The 22,488-nt window shown below is 34.2% G+C and overlaps 1 protein-coding gene across 8 annotated transcripts in view; it reads right to left on the bottom strand.

Annotated features, from left to right (window-relative positions):
- PDS5B (PDS5 cohesin associated factor B) overlaps positions 1-22,488 on the bottom strand; it is a 188,177-nt gene that overhangs the window by 113,721 nt on the left and 51,968 nt on the right. For all 8 annotated transcript variants that reach the window (XM_027064656.2, XM_027064657.2, XM_027064660.2 and 5 more), the window contains exons 2-6: positions 12,465-12,591; positions 9,092-9,295; positions 6,356-6,442; positions 6,154-6,251; positions 4,825-4,951 (exon numbers count right to left, since the gene is read on the bottom strand). In XM_027064656.2, the coding sequence (XP_026920457.1) occupies positions 4,825-4,951; positions 6,154-6,251; positions 6,356-6,442; positions 9,092-9,295; positions 12,465-12,572 (624 nt within the window). In that variant the 5' untranslated portion in view covers positions 12,573-12,591. The remainder of the gene's footprint in view (positions 1-4,824; positions 4,952-6,153; positions 6,252-6,355; positions 6,443-9,091; positions 9,296-12,464; positions 12,592-22,488) is intronic.

The raw sequence follows: 22,488 nt of genomic DNA, 5'->3' as shown, positions 1-22,488 counted from the left end.
GTATGCATAAAACTGGAATCATGATGATACTGAGTTTCCCACCCATAAACATAACAAATCATGCAGAATATCTAAGTCTTCTTTTATACTTTTTCCTGAATTACAATGATTTTCAGCATAATTGTCCACATTTTTGTGAAATTTCTAAACAGCTCAAGTCTTTGTTAAAGCTACAAATTTATAAAATTATACCAAAGCCTTTAATATATTGATCTTATATCTAGCAACCTTGCAGAATTTTATTTGTTTTAGAAAGTTATCCAAACACTGTTGTGTGTTTTCTACACAGGCAGTCATATTATCTGCAAACAATTTCAGTTTATTTCTTCTTTTTAATCCTTTTATCTTTTATTTATCTCATTTTACTCCACTAAAGACACTTAATTGATGCAGATTAGAAATGGCACAGTTCCCTTTTTCCTGAGTAAATAAGTTGTTCCTAACTCCAAAGAAAATTCTTCAGCATGTACCCTATGTACAGTATCATACATATTCTTACCACTTTTAAAATTTATTTTTTATATTTTAGTTAACATGAAGTGCAATATTGCTTTCAGAAGTAGAATTCAATGATTCATCACTTACATACAACACCCAGTGCTCATGACAAGTGACCTACTTAATACAGACACCTAGGCCATCTCCCACTCACCTCCCTCCATCAACCCTTAGTTTGTTCTCTATCATTGAGTCTTCTGTGGGTCATATCCTTATCACTTTGCTAAAAGGTTTTTATCATAAATTACACTGAATTTTATCAAACTGTCTTTTTCTACATCTACTGATACTTTTTTCTTTGATCTGTTAATTTACACAAATATCTTAGTCTCTAAGATTCTCTAATGTTTATCCATTCTTATATTCCTAAAATAAAGCCAATTTGCTCATTATAAATAGTTTACACCGTTCCAAATGTTATTATTTTATATTGAGTTTATGTGATATGATTACAACTTTAGACTAAATTAGCCTATGACTCTTCTAACTTGCTTGGCTTTGTCTACTTTCTCTATGAAGATTATATTCCACTCATAAAGTGAACTGTGGAGCATTTCTTCCTTTTCTATAATCTAGAAAGGTGTACTTGACATTTGAATTGTATGCTACTTAAATGATCAGGAGTTATCTCCTGATGTTCAGTTTAAGTTCTTTTGTGGTTGGTTTGTGTTCTGCTGCTGTTACTTTTATTATTGCTGCCACTGTTGTTTGGGAGGAAGGGATTTTGTTCATTTTATGGATACAATTTTTAAAACGAATTCTATTTCTTTTACTGGTTAAAGGTTATTTAAAATTTTCTCTGGCAAGTTATATTTTCTAGGGAATTCTTTTACCTAATTTCAAATATATTACCATAAAATATTGTTCATAGAACTGTCTTTTTAGCTTTTTAATGTCTGTTGTTCCCCATTTCATTCCAAAACCATATATTGATACCGTCTCTTTTTTTCTGATTCAACTTACCATGGATTTGCCTATTTAATACATTTTTCAAACTGCCAGCTTTGAGTTTGTGTGAAATGTACTGTATTTTCTATGTCTTTAATTTCTGTACTTGTTTTCTTCCTTGTATACGGTGTATAATCTGATTATTTTTATAAACTTCCTGAATTGGACACTTGGCTAATAAAATTAGATTTAAAAAAAATTCAGGGAGCCTGGGTGGCTCAGCTGGTTGAGCATCCAACTTCAGCTCAGGTCATGATCTCACAGTTTGAGGGTTCGGGCCCACGTCAGGCTCTGTGCTGACAGCTCAGAGCCTAGAGGCTGCTTCAGACTCTGTGTCTCCCTCTCTCTCTCTGCCCATTCTCTGCTAGTGTTCTGTCTCTGTCTCTCTCTCTCTCAAAGATAAATAAACATTTAAAAAATTAAAAAAAAAATTTAAGCTGTATCCTACAAGTTTTAATATGTATCATTTTAATTATCATTTCTAAATATTTCAGAATTGCCATTATGATTTATTTTTTTGTTTTTGTTTTGTTTTTAATTTTTTGTTTTCTTTCTTTCTTGCCCCCCCACCCCCACCCCACCAAGCCCTTGTCTTGAGGGCTGACTTTCAACAGATCACAGCGAGGGAGCAGCTCTGCTATGTACAAAACCCCAACCATTATGATTTATTCTTTTGACATGTTAATCATGGTTGCTATAAACTTGTTTGTTTCAAATCTTCAAAATTCCCACAAACTTTGGGAAGACTGTTAAGATAAGCCACCAAGTGGTGAATTTGTTTCTTTCTCTTTGTAATTCTTTCAGTTTATACTCTATATATTTGAGCCTACATACATGCAACTTTGAATATCTTCCTGAGAACTAAATGTTTTATCATTGTACAAATCCCTTCTTTACCCAGTAATGACTATTACATCTGATATTAGTACAACTTGTTTCAGTTTTCTTTTAGTTAATATATGCCTGGCAAGTCTTTTTTCCATCCTTTTATAAGCTTTTGACTTTTTTGTGACAGTATTTTTGTTATCTCTTTGACCAACTGTATTATTATTATTATTATTATTATTATTATTATTATTCCTATTTTGTGAGAGACATGCACAAGAGATAGTGGAGGAAGGGCAGAGAGGAGAATCTTAGGCAGACTCTGCAACCGGCATGGAGTCCAACACAGGACTCCATCTCAGGACCATGACATCATGACCTGAGTTGAAATCAAGAGTCAGACACTTAACTGACTAAGCCACCCAGATGCACAACACCACCCCCTCCCCCCCCCATTATTTTCAATCCAGTATGACAGTCTAAGTAGCAAATTTAGACCATTTACATTTATTGTAATTCTTTCTTTTACTCTAATCCTGAAAATTTTAATATGAATACTTCAAGTTTGATGTTAATCAGTAGCTCTACACTCCCCACCACCACCAGGATTAGATCACTCACTGACTCTCCATTAAGCCATTCAATCTCATCTGTTATTTGTTATTCGTATCCAATAATTCAGGACTATTTTGTTAACATCCCTGTAGTCATTATCATTGCTACTATTTTTTTTAATGTATTAGTTCTTATTTGGAGCATTTCTTTGTACATCATTATTTCTTGTTCCTTCTTTTAATTCAACTTCCATCATTCTACAATACTCACATAGTTCATTCAGGAAGAATCTATTGACAAGTGAGTATTTAATATCTTAATTGCACTCAAATTGGATATGTGACTACACACACCTACACATACATGCACAGTTATTTTATCTTAGCACTTTGGAAATATAGTCCCATTATCTTCTGGCATCTATCCTTGTTACTGAGAAGTCGGCAATAGATTAATCTTTATTCCTTGGTAAGTGTCGTGCCTTTTCCCTTTGGGTGCTTTATAGATTATTTGGCATTCTAGAATTTCTGTTGGCATTCTAGAATTTCTGTTGGCATTCTAGAATTTCTCCAGGATGTTCCTGGACTGGGATTTATTTTTATTTATTCTGCTCATGACTTTTGCTACCTAACCCATAAATCCATGCATTCCAACAGTTCTGGAGAATTTTAAGCAAATTTTTATTTAAACATTTCTTCTCTACTCTCTACTTTGTGTTCTGAAATCACTATAAACTATATTGGTCCTTTTCATTCTGTTTTTCATGTCTCAGTATTTTTCATGTCTTCTTTATCTCACTTTACCTGTATAATTCCTTGATCTCCTAGTTTTCAAAATCTTTTATAACCCAATAAAGATCTTAATTTCAATGACCATTTCTCATTTCTACTTTTTTCCTAAACTTCTTTCATATATCTAGCTATTATGTTTTTAACTCTTATTTTCATGCCTTTGATCCCTTGAAGCATATATTATCTTTAAATCTTTTAAGGTATTTATTATTTTTATCTAACAAATGTATTATCTGAATGTTTAGGTCTATTTGCAGTATTTAACTTTCAGCATTGATGGACTATTTTAAGAATCTGGAAATACTAGAGGCACCTGGGTGGCTCAGTCGGTTAAGCGTCTGCCTTCGGCTCAGGTCATAATCTCCCGGTTTGTGAGTTGGATTGTGAGTTGGAGCCCTGTGTCAGGCTCTGGTCTGAGAGCTCAGAGCCTGGAGCCTCCTTCAGATTCTGTGTCTCCCTCTTTCTCTGCCCCTCCTGCATTCATGCTGTCTCTCTCAATAATATAACAAATAAACGTTAAAATTTTTTTTAAAAATCCGCAAATATTAAATTATGCAGTCATCCTCATGGAAGCACTTTTTGTGTGAATGTCATACACTTGTGAAATTAGATTATACCGTGCCAGGAAGTTCTTCAGTTTGCACAGATCTTTATACTCGTGACTCCCTGGCCCCTCTTTTTAACTCTCTCTTTTATCCCTTTCACAGAACCATTATTTCCAACTGTTTACTGGAGAGTTAGTCATTTTCAAAGAACAAGACACACAAACAAGTCTTGATTAATATCACCAAGGGAAGAAACACTGTCATGAACATATCCTTTGTCCAGAAATTAGTAGAGACTTCCCTTTTAATTTCACCCCCCCACTCCATCTAACTACTGCTGTCTTAGAACTAAGGCTCTAACTGCTTTCAGCATCTCCTGACACATAAAGTTATATGATAGCATCTAAGTAGTATTAACTCACTCCTTGAAACATATCCTACACCACACAGTTATTACAGATATTTTATCACATAAACTACATCTACTTAATTAGTAACTAATAAGTATACCATGTTTTACTAATATTTATTAATATTAACCAATAAAACAGATTCTCTAAAACTAAGGTTAAAGCAGGAAAAATTGTATTTGGAACATAAGCACAAATTCTTGACCTTAATATTAACAGGCTTTACACATATTGGTATATGTTGCTACTTACCTTATGTGCAGGTACCAGATTTACCAAAACTGTATCCAAAAGCTCCTGAGATACTGTATCACCTTCACAAATAATAGAACTCATGAGGTCTACCATGTGCATATGAACTTTCTGATTGTGGCCATTGCTGAAATTCAAAATAGATATTTTATTTAAAGCATACAGGATTCAGGGGTGCCTGGGTGCGTCAGTTAAGTGTCGGACTTCTGGTTCAGACTCAGGTTATGATCTCACGGTTCAAGAGTACAATCCCCACATGGGGTCCACAGTGACAGTGCCAATAGTGGAGAGCCTGCTTGGGATTTTCGCCCTCCCCCTCCCCTCCCTCTTTCCCCCTCCCCCTCCCGCTTTCTCCCTCCACCACTGCCCCTTCCCACTGTCCCTTGTTCACACACATGTGCACATAAACATTTTCCTAACACTAGTACAACATGAAGTATTAGGATATATACAACTTCGCAAAGGACCACGCCTTCTCTCAAAAATAATAAAAATAAAGTGTACAGGATTTAATCATAACATGGTACTGAAGAACACTACTTTATAAAACATTATACTAAAATATCAAATCAAATTCCATATATTCACTTAAAGCTTCCCTCTATTCCAAATCTTATAGGAGCATCCAAAATATATTTTAAACTGTATTTCCTAGATTACTTTTCCCTAATTTTAACCAGTCTCACAATCAAAAGCAATTGAATCAAATATCAGCTTTAGTTTTGCCTTAAATTCAGAAAATCAAACTGCTGTGAAGTTAATTCTAGTAGATAATTTTAAAGAATACACAAAAACTCAACTATTTACATGAATCAAGGAGCCAATAATATTTAAAGATAAAAAATATAATCCAAAAAATATTTTCATATTGGCTGTATAGACTGCCTTATGCCACTCTTGTATTATACCTTACAAATTAAGTTCTATTCACTTTTAAAACATCTATAAAAATAATGTTAGTGAGGCTTTTTTTAAGTTTATTTATTTATTTTGAGAGAGAGAGAAAGAGAGAGAGAGAGAGCACAAGCAGGATAGAGGCAGAGGCAGAGGAGGAGAGAGAGAAAGAATCCCAAGCAGGCTGCACCCTGTCAGCTCAGAGCCTGACCACGGGCTCGATCTTGTTCTAACCGTGAGATCACGGACCTGAACTGAAATCAAGAGTCGGTAGCTTAACAGACTGAGCCAAGCAGGTGCCCCATGTTAATGAGTTCTAATGTTACTTAGAACCTTCCAAATACTCATCATAACAAACAGTTAATGCATATTCACTTATAGGTTTTAAATACTATGTATTTAAAATAAGTTATATGCCTAGTAAAATGAACTTACTTTATAACTGAAAATAATGTTCTGTATAACTGGGTAAAAATTTCATTGCTATCTTCCAACTCAAAGCATATGTTATACGACTTGACCCAAGCAATGTTCTAAAAATAAGAAATAAAAAAAGCGAAAGGTAAACACTTTAATTAGTAAAAATATACAAGCAAAAAACCCAATTTGAAATATCATCTCAAGATATATTGCTTACCTCAAGTAAGTAAAAATACCTATTAAATTGTGGGCTCTTTGTATCCTCTAGCCCCTTCAACTGCCTTGTTATAAACATAAATATATCCTTCAAAAAAAGAGACAAAGTATTGTTTAGATTATGAATGCTAAGCAAAAATATTCACTAAACTCCTAAAGCTAATTCAGCACTCATGTGTATCTACCATAATAAAGAACCAGGGGGAAAAACTGTATTTAGCTGGAACTTCTTAGAAAAATCTTACCATATGGAAACACTAAACATCTTATTGCCCTTCACAGGAAAACAGTAAATAATTTACCATGCTCTCAGATAAAGAAAAACCTCCACCTTAAAGCAAGTTAAAAAACTAGACCCAAAAACTAGTAAACCAAAATTTATCCTATTATGAGTATAACAAAGGTGGCAGTGACTGAGAGCTAATTAGGTTTGCTGGAACAGCACTATATAGATAATTATACAGCAAAAACACAGCTTGGGAAACTTAAAATTCCAAAATAAATCACCAAGTGAAAATATACTAGATCACAGAAACTTAGAAATTTTAAAAAGACCTGTGGAAGTTAACTTATAAAGCTTTCCTACCTAATCATTGTAATTACTTGTTTTTCCCCACCATTTCTTGATCTATCCCCATCTCCTGGCTTTTGATTTTTTTACTATGTCTTCCTTTTGTACCTGGATAGAGATAGGTTCAATGTCACTTTAAGGCAATTTTTATGGAGATAAGCCTTTTAAGATCTTAGAAAGGGGTAAAATTAAAAAAGCTAATTCTGCAAAGGAAGCATGCTAATCAATCAATACTAAGAAAAAAAATATTTCTCTTCTAAATAAAATGATAAGAATATTTTTAAAGGAGAAGAAAGATACAGGTAACTGACTAGCTTTTCAAAAAAAATACTATAAAAAGTACAACCTGCAAAATGGTTACTTTGATAGCAATAGTGTACAAAATACATCCTCTGTGAATAAACCCTCCTAGTGTGATTAAGAGAAAACTAAGTGCCACATTGACTACCTGGAGATAGAAAGAAAACAATCATTTATAACCTCTACAACAATCACTGACCTATTACACACGAAGCCAGATGTATAAAAAGGGTTTTCTGATGACAACAATAAATTGACAGTGGAAGTACGAGGTTCAATGTGTCAGTTTTCTATTGCTGCTACCACAAAGAAAAATACAAACTTTATGCTAATCAATAGTGAAAACTACTCCATAAATATTTAGAGAACATCCTTGAAATGATTAAATTTTAAGTACTACCTCAACAAAACAAAAAGAAAGAGGCATTTAAAATAAGACCAAAAAATATGAACAGAAAATATAAGATACTTTAAATTTTTCAGGGATGGAATAATCCAAAACGATGCTAATTTAGTCTCAGCTCCTCAATATTCTTCCTATAAATTGTCCTGTTATAAATAGAACAGATGTGTAATATTCTTTTGGGAGGACTTTTCACTACCCAAAAGCTCTAGGATAGGTTACTGACGATGCAAACTGAGAAATCCACAAGACGCAGAAGAAACCTGTGGCAGTACTCTTAAATTAGACCTTCCTCTTCATCAGAATGCCAACAAGACACTAGTAGGAAGAGCCCACATCCCATCTCCAAACTAGAGGTTTATAATTACAAAATAAAATATATACCTGGGTACACAGGTCCACAGATCAGCTCATGTTATCTACTTAAACCTCTGACCATTTTCAAATTTCACAATTCAATTCCACCTTTAAGTGACAAATACTGCCCCTATCCTGAGATTCTTTACCAAATTAAAATATTAAACAACTACGACCAAAGCAGGTTGGGCATTCCATGCTAGAATTTTGGCAGACTTGATGAAATGAGCAAGTTCCTCACTCCAATTATCAAGAAGCAACTCCATGAAATTAGGGGCTGTGTGATGACTCTTTTTCACCACTGTAAACCCAGTTCCTGACACATAATTAAAACATCAATACTTGTTAAATGAAATAAACCTAAACTGTCCGTCATTTTATCCACACTGGGTATTAATAATCTTATGGATTCATTCTCTAACCCACAGTTTCCACAATTATCTTTTATCATTACTGGTTTTTCTCATTTTCTAACCTGCTTTATTCAATATCTTTTTGCACAGCTCTAGTTATTTTACACTTTCTAGCAGCTAGACTAATCATGCTAGTCTCCTTTTTTCTTTCCTCTTTTAAAGATTCTCCATTCATATGGCTTTACTTACTACTACTTTAAACAGGTACTAGGAGTCGTTCCTAACTTTTCATTAAAATTTTGTTCACTGTATTGTCTTCCAAACAATTCACATCACAATCACACCTTCCTTTAAATGAATGATTCATATGGTATACATTCAGGCTTATATTAAATACCATGTTTTAAATAATGAATATGGTCTTCAGTATGGATGTTCAAAAGGGAAAAGTGTCCCCCTCCAAGTGTTGCTGAAACAGAGCTAATGATAACATACTATAAAAAGTACAGAGTACACTGTACTAATCTACTTCTTATCCTAAGGGTCAAAATTCTTTAATAAAAGTAAGTACTAAATGGGGTATGTGTGTGTGGGGGGGGGGTCCTTTAAAAAGTAAAGTTGTTTAATAAAAGACTGCTGCAGGTAATGTCGAAAAATCCAAAGAAATTATCCAAATACCTTAACTCCCATTTTAGTTAGAAAGATAAATAGAAGCACCAGTTACTATTTTAAGTTCTTTAAGTCAGTACTTGCCTTTAGTTTATCAGGGGATGTGTAAGGAGCTTCAGGAGCATAAATCCTGAAAATATCGGCAAGGCAGCAGGCTACCAATAAGCGAACATCTTTATCAGGATGCTTGAGGAAAAAATCTGAAGCAAGATGTAAAGCTAGGTTTAAATAAAGCTCCTTTTCTTCTTCAGAGTCCTGGTCCATATCCATGAAAGTTTTCACAACCATCTGTACAAAAATAAAATAATGAAATAATGAAATCTTTCATGCAAAAATACAGTCATTTGAAATAACATCCAAATTAATTGCAAAGATTAACTTCCAAATAATTAATATAAAGTACTTTCATTTTTCCTCTGAGAGAGAACAGATCCTTCTAAAACTACAGAAAAATAACTTTTCTTTTAAAAGACTAAAATACTTTCCATTTACCCATCATACCTGTTTGCCAAATAAGTTTAAAACTAGCCTTATATTTAACAGAAGACCATTTGGGAAGAGAAAGAAAAAAAAAATAGTTACAAACAGAGAGGGAAGCAAACCATAAGAGAATCTTAAATAGAGAAAACAGGGTTGATGGGGATGGGGGGAGGGGACGGGGAAAATGGGTGATGGGCATTAAGGAGGGCATTTGTTGGAATGAGCACTGGGTGTTGTATATAAGTGATGAAAAACAGGAATCTACTCCCGAAGCCAAGAGCACACTGTATATACTGTATGTTAGCTAACCTGACAATAAATTATATAGATATTTAAAAAAACCCAAACAACTAGCCTTACATGGCATTTCTGGTCTTTTACAACTGGACTAAAAGGAGTATGTCCTTCTTAAAAACTGCGCTCCTTTTTTATATATAATATACCTAATCCTTATATTATACTTCTTAGGAAAAGAAACAATTTATTTTTTCCATCTGAGCCATAAACCATTCCAGATATACAGATTTACATATTCAGCTAAAAAAGAATATATAAATATATTTAAGAAAGGATGATGAAGATGCATTCCTAAACACTAAAAAGCTACCATGAAGTGACTACCACAGCATCCAACAAAATATTTCTTGTGCCACTGTAAAAGAGAATATGAAATGGATAGTTATTAGCAGAACCCACTGACATGTATGGAGTGAGCAGAAATAACCTATAGGAAATGGTTCCTTTTTCAAAAACATTTACATAAAGGAAGCAGGACAGAAATAAAAATGGTGAGAATTGGTACCATTTGAGTTCTGTAAAAAGCTTTCTCTAATTTCAGTACCAGTTGTCGCAATGAACCCTCCATCTGTACTATTCTTACTTCAAATGAGACTTTAAATCGCCTAACTTGACAGGAGCACACATTTAAATACAATTCTAATGGAAAGGTAACCACCTGGCATCCACTAGGTGGTGCTGCGAATACTAATCAACAAGTAGGGCTGCCACCAAGTATCAATAGCTATGAGTTGATCCTTAAAAAACACAAGGATTTCTACTCTGCCAGAGAGCTAGACTTCTGAGTAATAAATCATCTAATGTGTTGCTAGGGAACAGTGTTCCTCAGAGGGCAGACCCTCAGTTCTATTATGCCAGACACCAGAAACAACAGTAGACTAATCCTGCTAGTGGGGCACTACAGTTAGCTTAAGGGCACGAGGTCCAAAGTTACTTCCAAACTTATTAATTTTATTGATGTAAGATGTATGCTTTGACGGCCTATGCATATTATGAAAAGAGGCAAAGAAAAAAAAAAAGAGAGACCCACATGCAGGAAACCATTACTTTCTCTAGAATCTCTTCACCAAAGAGGAAGAGTTTCAGTATACTTTGAATAAAATGTTATAGGAAACTCTAGAAATTATATAATGATACCTTACCTGTTAACAAATTGTTGTAATTCACAAAACTTATCCCCATAATTGTACATTTCAAAAATTACCATCAGCCCACATTAAATCCTTTTTATAATTCTCTAAGAGGGTTGCTAAAAATATGGGTAAGTATAAGTATAAATTAGGAAACAAAAATGAAGGAAAAGTATATTAACCAGATTTCTGGGCATAGATGTCAACAAAATAATGAAAACATATTACAAACACTAAATGTGAGCACTGTGGTAATCATTCCACCTAGATTAACAAAGTTTACTCAAGGGCTAGATAATGAGAATCCCTCAAAATTGTCTACAACTCAAATGGTGTTATAAAACTCAGTAACTCACATTTAAGTTGTCTATTAAAGATGTCTGAGAAAATAACATCTCTACGAGACACTAAATGTTAATCAGCCTTTAAGTATAATTTCTGCATTTAATAATACTTTCTTAGCAAACAATAGAGAAGTTTACCTATCACTGCTGAAATATAATCTGAGGAAATAAATGAATACTCGCTTCTCTAAAAAGTCAATAGATGAAGAGAATGTAGATACACAGAAAATGGAACATGTCATATACAAAGGGCTTGTAGCTTCACTATTTTTAACAAAACATACACAAGTTCCTAACTAGATATAACACACACAAATTGGTATTTTTAATGTGCTCAAAGATGTCTTTTCCTCTGAATAATAAACTTCCGATATTTTTTGACATTCTAATACTTTATGCATAAAGGTATAATACTAAGACTTTATAGGAAATTTACGAGCATTAGGAATAAACCATGCAGCAATACCCATAAAACAGTACTTTGCTTTAAGGTTCCTAGGCCTTCAATGATTAATTAAGGTAGGTTTTCCAGTCTTAAAATACTGGATAAATAATAATAATGTATCAAGCAACATAAACGTCTAGGTAGATATAATCTAGAAGGGAAAAAATGCTGAAAAATAAAAACATGTCCACTACCTGATGAATTAGCTTAACATTCTCTTTGGCCATTCTGCTCCTTTAACCATTTTATAATCACAGGGACTATCACTGCCCTGAAGCAAAAGTAAAATATTGTTCGACCACATATGAAGAGACTCTAGCCATACAATGACTGCCTCATCTATGGAAGTTCACCATCGATCTTGATTCATTGCTGCATGTCAGAAGCAGGGAGAGAAGCTAAAAGTAAAACACTTTAACCTACTCTCAAAATAACTTACAAGAAAGTAAAACACAGCCTGAGTGCTCAGTACAAAGACTGTAAACTTCCTTTCTTAGAGTAAAATGGTTGTTTTCTAAAATAAATGAGATATAGAACAAAGGAGAACTCTCTACAGACAACAAAGAATATAAAGAGTACTACAGATTGATTCTTTATGCTCAAGTATAGGAGGCCCTAGAAAGCCATTTTTAGCTTTCATTTGCTTTTTTAGCTTTCATTTGTTTTTCAGATGCCCTAATAAAATACAGCTCTATGTGATTTCCACAGGTAACAGCCCACCCTAAACAGATGCCCCCAAAATGTAACACAATTATACTCACCTTTAACCGTCTCACCATTTCCTCTTTAGATATTTTATCTGAGATTTCTTTGACACCAGGAGGATAAGTAATTTTCCCATCATTGGTCCTTGTCTTTGAATGAGCCATGATGGAAATATTTTTACCCCTAAAATAAGAAAACTATTAGATGCAAACCAAAAAATAAGTATAAACAAAATTAATAATAAACATAAGTTACCTATCTTCCCACCAAGTAATTTATTATAACTACTTCCTAATTTACAGTAGGTCACCTCTCTAATTAACGAAAAACATTTTATTAAACATTTCCCCAATTTTTTTCAATTGTATGTTAATTTCCACTTCCACTACTGGCAAGCTAAGTTATTTGCACTAACCCTCCAACTACAAAAATTATAAATAATAAGGGGAAAAAAAACCAAAATAAGCATGTTTTTTAAAGCATCACAAATTACTTGGCCAAAATAAAACCAAATACAAGACCTGAGAATAGTAAATGGAGCACTGGAACATTATATCCATTTAGGCTCTAAGGCCATTTGCCAACCCTGACAAATCTAGAGTTCAGTTTTGGTGGTCTTATGAGGCAAGAGGGACAGAAGTAAATCTCAACCTGTCAAAGTAGAATATCAAAGAGACCTTCCTGACATCAATGCAGAATACTACCCCATCTCCAAAAGAAATCACAAAGATAAGCCAGAAATCAACATGTGCCCATGCCCCCATCACCAGGGGACAGCAGAGAAAGCTGCCTTGGTACTAAGCAAGGCAACATAGATACAAGGGAGGTACAGCTAATTAGTTTTTGCCATGGGCCTGCACGTTTGCTGAGGTTCATATTACCTGAGTTGTCCACAGAACCTCAACATATGAACTCAGTGACCCCTGAGTGGTAGTACCTCCAAGCACCTAATTAAGTAAAATTCTGCACCTCAAACAATCCCCACTATGATGTTTCCAGGGGTCAAAATGAGCACTATCAAGTCAAAAATAATCAAGAACCTGAAGAAACATGACACTATGAGAAGGAATCAGCAGAAATACCAAACACCAAGACAGGACAAACAAAGACTTCAGATGTTACAATTATTGAACAAATTATTAAACAAACTGCAAACCTATATTTATCATTAAAAAAATAACAAGGAATAAATAATTATACAGAGTAAACAAGAAAAGTAGAATTTCTAAAAATAAAAAATGCAAAAACTGAAATTAAAAACTCAATGGACATACTTATTAGCAGATTAGAAAAAGCTATCAGAATTAGTCAACTAGAAGAGAGGTCAAAAGAATATACAGAAGGCAGAAAAGTTTAACATGATTCACGGGAGTATCAAAAGAAAACATGGAAGAGACCTCTGTCTGAGGAAAACAGCATAAAATATCAATCCATAAATTCAAGAACGCAAACAGAATTAAATTCAAAATACTAAGAATTCTACAGAACAAAACCTTAAAGCCATCATATTACCTTGAAAGGAACAGTATTTAAACTAGTAAGTGGCTTCTCAGTAGCAACAATATAAGCCAGAAGACAGCAAAATGCCATCCTCAATGCGGGAAAAGACTATAATTGCAAAGCTAAAGCTTACATCCAAGGAATATAATTTTCAAGAATAGATTGGAATAAGGACAAATTAGCCAAAGAAAAACTGAAAGCTGTAAGTAAACATATAGTATTTAGAATACTGTTTAGCATATACTATGTGCCCCCCCGCCCACCGACACAAGCTTACATTTCTGAAGGAGTTCAAAATCAAGGAAACAATCTGTGATAAGTCAAGATACTGAGCATCTTTGGTAGGAAACGTAACTAAAAGAGGGGTAAAGAGGCTATATTGGGTACAGGTAATGTTCTACTTCTTTATCTGGATGGTGGTTATAGAACTGTTTTCACTTTGTGTAAAGTCACAGAGCTAGACAATATTAGACAACATAATTTTTTACACTTTCCTCAGTTATATTCTACTTCAACAAAAAATAAAAATCTCCAAACATTAAAAAATTCGTAAGTATACTTCCTAATAATGAATGAATCAAAAGAAAACAAGTATATGATCAATAAAGTAAAAACTCAGAAGACAATCATAAATTTTTGACATATCAGCATGTGAAAATTCAAATATGAAGAAAATCTATACCTTACCAAAAATGACTCAAGAAAAAAAAATACCTTTAATAAACTTAATCAACAATCAATAAATATTCCTATAAGGAAAAAACTCCAGGTCTACATAGCTTTACTAGTGAGTTCTATCAAATAACTGAGGAAGAAATAATTTCAATGCCACATAAATAATTCCAAAGACTCAAAACACAAGGGAATCTTTTCCAACTAATCTTATACAACTAACTAGCACAACATATCAAAACCCAATGAGAAAAATCAAGAAAAATCAATACCATTCTTGCTCATAAACAAAGATGCAAAATTCCTAAATAAAATATTAGGAAACCAAATGTAGCAACATTATTAAAACTTGGGTTTATCCCAGGAATGCAAGGTTGGATTCCTCATATTAACAGATTAAAAAGAGAAAAACAAGGGGTGCCTGGATGACCCAGTGGGTCATCCAACTCTTAGTTTCAGCTCAGGTCATGATCTCATGGGTCATGAGCTCTAGCTCCACATTCCCAGTGGGGAGCATGCTTGGGATTCTCTCTCTCTGCCCCTCTCCTGCTGGCATGTGCTCTCTCAAAACAAATAAACTGAGACAAAAAAAGAAAAACGGTGTGATAATCTCAATAAATAAAGAAAAAAAAAGTTTGAAAACTTCAACAAAAGTTTGAAAACTAAGACAAAAAAGAGAAGAAGCTTAACAAACTAAAAACTGGATGAAAGTTTCCTTTATCTGAGAAAGGTCGGGTGTTACAAATACTATACACCATAAATCAGGTTTATTGATGGCCCATTAATCATGATCCACTGAAAGATTTTTACTTAGGATCAAAACATACACAAGCATACCTCCATCATCACTTCTACTTGACCCAGTAATAAAGATGGCAGTCAACAAAGTAAGAAATGAAGAATATAAAGATAAAAAAAGAAGGAACAAAACAGCTACCGTCTGCAGATTATATGATTATGTACATAGAAACTCCAAAAGGACTTACAGATAAAACCTCAGAATTAAGAAGATTGAGTTTAGTGGGGCACCTGGGTGGCTCTCCGTTGGTTAAGTGTCCAACTCTTGGTTTTGGCTCACGGTTTGTGGGATCGAGCCCCATGTTGCAACAGCAGCATGGAGTCTGCTTGGGATTCTCTCCCTCTCCCCCCTGTCTCTGCCCCTCCCCCACTTGCACTGTCTTTGTCTCTCTCAAAACAAACTAAAAAAAAAAAAGAGAGAGAGAGAGAAGATTGAGTTTAGCAAGGGTATAGAGTAGAAAACTCAATATGTAAACATCAAATGCCTATAGCTAACACAATACATAACAGTAAAAGACTGAATAATTCCTCTGAAGATCAGAAACAGAACAAATACGTCTGCTCTTACCACTCTTATTCAAGATTATACCAGAAGCCCTAGCCAGACACACTAAGGCAAGATAAAGGATATAGAAGCCACACAGATTAAATAGAAGCCACATTTCCAGATGGCATGGTTGTTACATAGAAGATTCTAAAAGAATCTACAAAAATAAAAAATAAAAAACTCATTCATCAAGGTTGCAGAATATAAAGCTCAATATACAAAATCAACTGTATTTCTATATACTAGCAAGGAACAGATGGAAACCTTAGTTAAAAGCACAATACTATTTTCAATCACTCCTACTATAAATGAAATACTTCAGTATAAACCTAATAAAACATATACAAGATTGGTATGCTGAAAATTATAAAATACTAATGAAAGAAACCACAGAAAATTTAAATAAATGGAAGACATACCATGTTCATGGATGGGAAAACTCACCATAGTAAAAATGTCAGATTTCCCTCAAAGTGATCTACAGGTTTGGAGATTCTAACAAAATCCCAGCAAGACTTTTTGTAGACAGAAACAAGCCTATTCCAAAATGTATATAGAAAGGCAAAGGAACTAAAATTGATGAAACAATTTTAGAAAACAATGAAGTAGAAGGTAATCATTCTACACAACTTTAAAACTTTTTATATAGTACAATAAACAATACAATGTGATGTGGGTAAAAGGGACAGACCTATAGATCAATAGAAAAAAACAGACAACCTGAAAGAGATCCGCACAAGTATGCCCAATTGGTGTGTGTGCATGTGTGTGTGTTGTTGTTGTTTTTACAAAGGTGGTAAAGCAACTGAATGAAGCAATAACAGTCTTTTCCACATATAGTGCTGGAGCAATGGATAAACACAGACTCGGGAAAAAAAAAAAAGGAAAAGAAAAAAAAAGAAAAAGAAAAAAAGAAAACCTTGACCTAAGTGTCTCATATCTTATACAAAATTAATTTAAAATACACCAAAGATTTAAATAGAAAATGTAAACAAAAATTTTTAAAAGAAAACATGGAAGATATCTTCACTATTGAGACTAGAAGGGTTTTAAGAAATGACATTACAAGATCCATAAAATGAAAAAGTGACAAACTGGATTTCAAAAATTAAAAACTTTTGCTCTGTGAAAAAACTGTTAAGAGAAAAGTTAAGCTATATATTGGAGAAAATATTTGCAAATACATATATGACAGAGCACATGTATCTAGCCTATATAAACAAGTCTTAAAAAGATACTATAAAAAAATAATCCATTACAAAATGGGCAAAAGACATGAACAGACATTTGAAGAGGAAATGCAAATGGCAAATCAGCACATGAAAAAATGTTCACCTCATTAATCATTAGTGAAATGCAAATTAAAAACAAAATAAGGAAAAAAAATCCATTATATACTATTAGAATGGCTAAAATAGAAAATAGCGACAACATCAAATGTAGGCAAGGATGCAAAGAAATTGAATCTAGACACTGCTGGTAGAATAGTACAAACATAGCTGAAAATAATCTAGCAGTTTCTCATAAAACTGAACAGGCACTTTATCATACAAACCAGCAATTTCACTCTTGGGAATTTTTCCCACAGAAATGAAAGCTTGTGTTCATGCAAACCTGTACAAGAATATTTATAGCAGCTTATTCATACACCCCAAAACCGGAGGCAATCGAAAGCTCCTCAAGGAATGATCCGTTAAACTGACAGATCCATAAAACGCACTAAAAAACTTACTTACTGACACATGCAATAATCTATGGTCATTAGACTTACTGTAATATCAAAAGGTTACATGCTATATGGTTTCATTAATTTAACATTCTCAAAATGACAACTATAGGCATGGAGAACAGATTAGTAGTTGCCAGGGTACACAGATAAGACTGAGTGGTAGCATGAGAGAATTCTTTCATAATTCTGTATCTTGATTGTGATGGTAAGGACAAGAATCTATACACAGGATCAAAGTACACAGGACTACATACACTCAGAGAGAGAGAGAGAAAATATTGTGCAGAAACTTGAGAAAACAGAGTAAGATCAGTAATTTAATTAACAATATTATACAAATGTCAATTTCCTAATTTGATATTGTACTACAGCTACATCAGATGTCACAACCAGCAAAAGATAACTGAAGGGTTCATAGGATTCTATGTTCATTTTTTACAACTTGATGCCTATAATTATTTCAAAATAAGAAGGCTTAAGAGCAAACCAATCAATTGTATTCATATGGACAGCAACTAAAAAGTTTAAAATGCAATTTACATAGAAAAGCATAAAATACCTGCAGTAAATCTAACAAAAGATGTGCTTTTAGAGAAAATCTTAAAGCTTCACTGACAGAAATGAAAGAAAACCTAGATAAATGAAGATATATCATGGGCTGGGTTGGAAGTCTCAAATACTGTAAAGATAGCAAATCTTCCCTGTGATTATGGAATCAATACAATCCAACCAAATTCAGGTTTTGATTTTAAAAGAACTATAGCAAATTTATCTTAAAATTTATATGTAAATGCAAAAGGCCAAAAATAGCAAGATACTTAAAGAAGAAAACACTCTAAATGGATTTGTTCTATCAGATATTAAAACCCATTATAAAGGTAATTTAAATGATGTAGCATTAGTGCAGGAGGGAAAAAAAAAATCAATGGAAAAGACAGCCTAGAATCAGAGCTACGTGAAATTAATATACGTGAAAATTAATATATGAAACGCACAACAGTAAGAAAAGATCAGAGAGGACAAGATAAAAAGTTCCGAATATTGCCTAATATTTCAACAACATTAAATATTCCAATCCATGAACACTGGATGTTTTTCCATTTATTTGTGTCTTACTTCTTTGATCAACGTATTGCAGTTTTTGGTACACAAGTGTTTTGCCTCCTTGGTAAAGTTTGTTCTCAAGTCATTTTTTTCTTTTTGATACTATTGTGAAGGAATTCTTTTGTTCATCTCCCACAGTTCATTGTTAGTATATAAAAACGTAACTGATTTTTGCATGTTGATTTGGTATCCTGCAACTTAACAGAATTTATTAGCTCTAAACGGTTTTTTTGCAGGATCTTTAAGGTTTTCACATCATCTATAAACAGGTAATTTTACTTCTTCCTTTCTGATTTGGATTCCTTTTATTTCTTGCTTTTACTTTATTGTCTAACTGCTCTGACTAGGACTTCCAGTACCATGTTGAACAGAAGTGGCAAGACTGGGCATCTTTGTCTTGTTACTGATCTTAGAAGAAAGCTATTTTTCACCATTGAGAAATGCAAATCAATAAGGAGGAATCACTTCACTTCTGTTAGGATGGCCATTATAAAAAAAAAAAAAAAGAAGAAGAAGAAAAAGAAAAAAAAAGCTAACAAGTGTTGACAAAACGTGAAAGATAAAGAACTCTTGTACATTGCTGATGTGAATATACAATGATGCAGCCAGTAGGGAAAACAGTAGGGAGGTTCCTCAAAAAATTAAAAATAGAACTACCATACAATCCAGAAATCCTGATCCTGGCTATATATCAAAAAAACCATGGAAATCAATATCTCTTAAGATGTATCTGCATACCCATATTCACTGCAATATTATTCACAATAGCCAAGATATGGAAAGAACCTAAATCCTCATCAATAGATGAAAGGATAAAGAAAAAGTGGTATATACTTAAAATAGAACAGTATTCAGGCTTAAAAAAGAAGAAAATCCTACCATTTGCAACAACATGGATGGACCTGGAAGACATTATGCTGAGTGAAATATGTTAGTGATAGAAGGGCAAATACTGCAGGACTCCATTTATAGAAGTATCTAAAATAGTCAAACTTATAGAAGCAGGAAATAGAATAGTGGCTGCCAGGAGATGAGAGGAGGAGAAAATGGGGAGTTATTCAATGAGTATAAAGTTACAGTTATACAAGACGGTTAAATTCTAGAGATGTTCTATACAACATGGCACCTATAGCTAAGTCAGTGTTTAGGACTAACTTAAGAATTTAAGAGTAGGGGTGCCTGGCCACCTAAAGGTGGCTCACTGGGTTAAGCGTCTGACTTCGGTTCAGGTCATGACCTCATAGTTCATGGGCTGGAGCCCCACAGCGAGCTCTGTGCTGACAGTGCAGAGCCTGGAGCCTGCTTTCCATTTTCTCTCTCTCTCAATCTGCCCCTCCCCCACTCATGCTCATGTGCGCTACCTCTCTTGCTCTCTCAAAAGTAAACATTAACAAATTCTTTTTAAAAATATTTCGTAAGAGTATAGATTTCATGTGAAGTGTGTTCTTACCAAAAAAAAGCAAAGGGGCACAAGGAAACTTTTAGAAGTAATAGCTATTTTATTAGAAGTGATAGCTGTGTGGTAATGGTATCATAGGTGTTGTATATAATATATATGCAGTGTTTTCTCTATCAGTTATAGAGCAATAAATCTGTTTTAAAAAAAGAAAAGATTTTCAGGTACCCTTTGGGAAATAAAATGCTTTGCCCCATCTGCTGGGTCGAGGGTGGGGGCAGGGGAGAAGAGGAGGAGGAAGAGATAGAAGAGGAATAGGAGGAGGAGAAAGAAGAAGAAAAAGAAGAGGAGGGAAAATGGTCAGTGGGCAGTTAGATTTCCAGAGAGATGTCTGAGCTAGGGACAGATGTGGGGATCCTCAGTGATAGTTAAAACCAGGGGCACAGATGACAGATTCAGGAAGTCTTATAAAGTAAGAAGAGATAAGAGAAGGCACATCTTTAAGAAATAGGGAGAGGAAAAAGAACTTACAAAGGAATGTGAGAATGACCAAAGAAGTATGGAGAAGATTTGGAAGGAAGCTCTATCAGAAAGTAGGGGGTATACCATGTTTCAAGACAAGGAGTGGCCAACAGTACTAGATGCTACAGAGAGCTCAAGATGAAAAAACTCAACAGAATCCATTGAGGGATTAACTGAAAACGGGCATGAGGGATCTTACCGATGAAAATGTTCTAAAATTGGATTATGGTGATGACTGCATTTTTCAGTAAATTGCCTTAAAAAAATTATTGAACTGTACACTTGAAAGGGATAAAATTTATTAATTTTACAATATATAAATTATAGCTCAATAAAGTTGTTTGAAATTTTAATAATTCATTCAAGTTGAGATACTTTAATACCTACATAGAAAAAAATAACATCGGGGTGCCTGGGTGGCTCAGTCGGTTAAGCATCCAACTTCAGCTCAGGTCATGATCACATGGTTCGTGGATTCGAGCCCTGTGTCAGGCTCTGTGCTGACAGCTTGGAGCCTGGAGCCTGCTTCAGATTGTGTCTCCCTCTCTCTTTCTGCCCCTCCCCTACTTGCACTCTGTCCCTCTCTCAAAAATACATAAACGAGGTAGGAGGAAGGGGGGGGAGGAGGGGGGAGGAGGGGGGAGGAGGGGGGAGGAGGGGGGAGGAGGGGGGAGGAGGAGGGAGGAGGAGGAGGGAGGAGGAGGAGGGAGGAGGAGGAGGAAGGAAAAGGAAAAAAATAACATCATACCTATACCTCACAGCTTACACAAAATGAATTCCAGGTAGATTAGTGAGAAGAACCAAGGTCATAGCTGTGTTCCTTCAACCAAAGAAGATAGATATTTAGCAAAGGCCCAGGACAAATCATTTCAGAGGATAGTAAATAAATGTGACAGGATTCCCAGTTTTCCACAGAAGCTGGAATACAAAAAAGTCTCTGCCTTGCCTCGACACAAGTAAAAGCTAATGCTTATTATTCCTAACAATAGATATACAATTGTGACCACACCCTGCAACTAAGTAATATAGATATGGTGCCTTTGTAGAATAAAGTCATCTACATGGTCAAAAATTGGCCTTGGTAAAATTTGTCAAGTGCCAGTTATTTGCAGAACTCTTCAGCAGTGACCATCGGGCAAAATGAGTAAGATAGATCTCAAAATCTACCAAAAAAAACAAACATCTCCCTAAATATTTAAATCACAGTAAATTCTATAATTATTCTAACAGAAATAACAAGCTTGGAAAATATAAGATCAAAAGAAAGCCCATTTCTACAGGTGAATGGGGGTGAAGTGGTAATGATGTACAGAACAAAAGGACAGAGAGAACAGTTTAGAATGTGTTACCAATCTACAGAAGAAAGTTCAGAATTTAATTTAAGATCTAGAATTGTGACTGTAGGAAAAGGTGGAAGGAAGTAAAGGGAGCTAAGGAAGAAAAGATAAGAGCCAACAAAGAGTCAGGTTTACTCAGTTTGCACTTCAGTTTATAAACAATAGAACTGGAAGCAGAGATTTGAAGTATCTCCGTGAATATATACAAGCTGTTTCTTCAGAATGACATATTTACTGGCCCTTGTCTACTAAGCAAATGATGTACCTTAATTAAGTCTATGTTTAAACTTTCACTGACTTCTCCAACCAGAGCAAGACTCCTCCCCCTACAGCTAGGAAAACTTTGAACATATCATAATTGGCATTATCACATCATATTTAGTGAACTTATTCTATGTCTCTTACTAGGCCATAAGCCCTATAAGCGAAGGATAGTATATCATTTTATGCTAGCATCTATTAGAGAACCTAGCAC

This window comes from Acinonyx jubatus, chromosome A1 (genome assembly GCF_027475565.1).
Source record: "Acinonyx jubatus isolate Ajub_Pintada_27869175 chromosome A1, VMU_Ajub_asm_v1.0, whole genome shotgun sequence".
NCBI lineage: Eukaryota > Metazoa > Chordata > Mammalia > Carnivora > Felidae > Acinonyx > Acinonyx jubatus.
The sequence above is the reverse complement of the archived record's forward strand: the minus strand, read 5'-3'. Positions and strand labels throughout refer to the sequence as shown.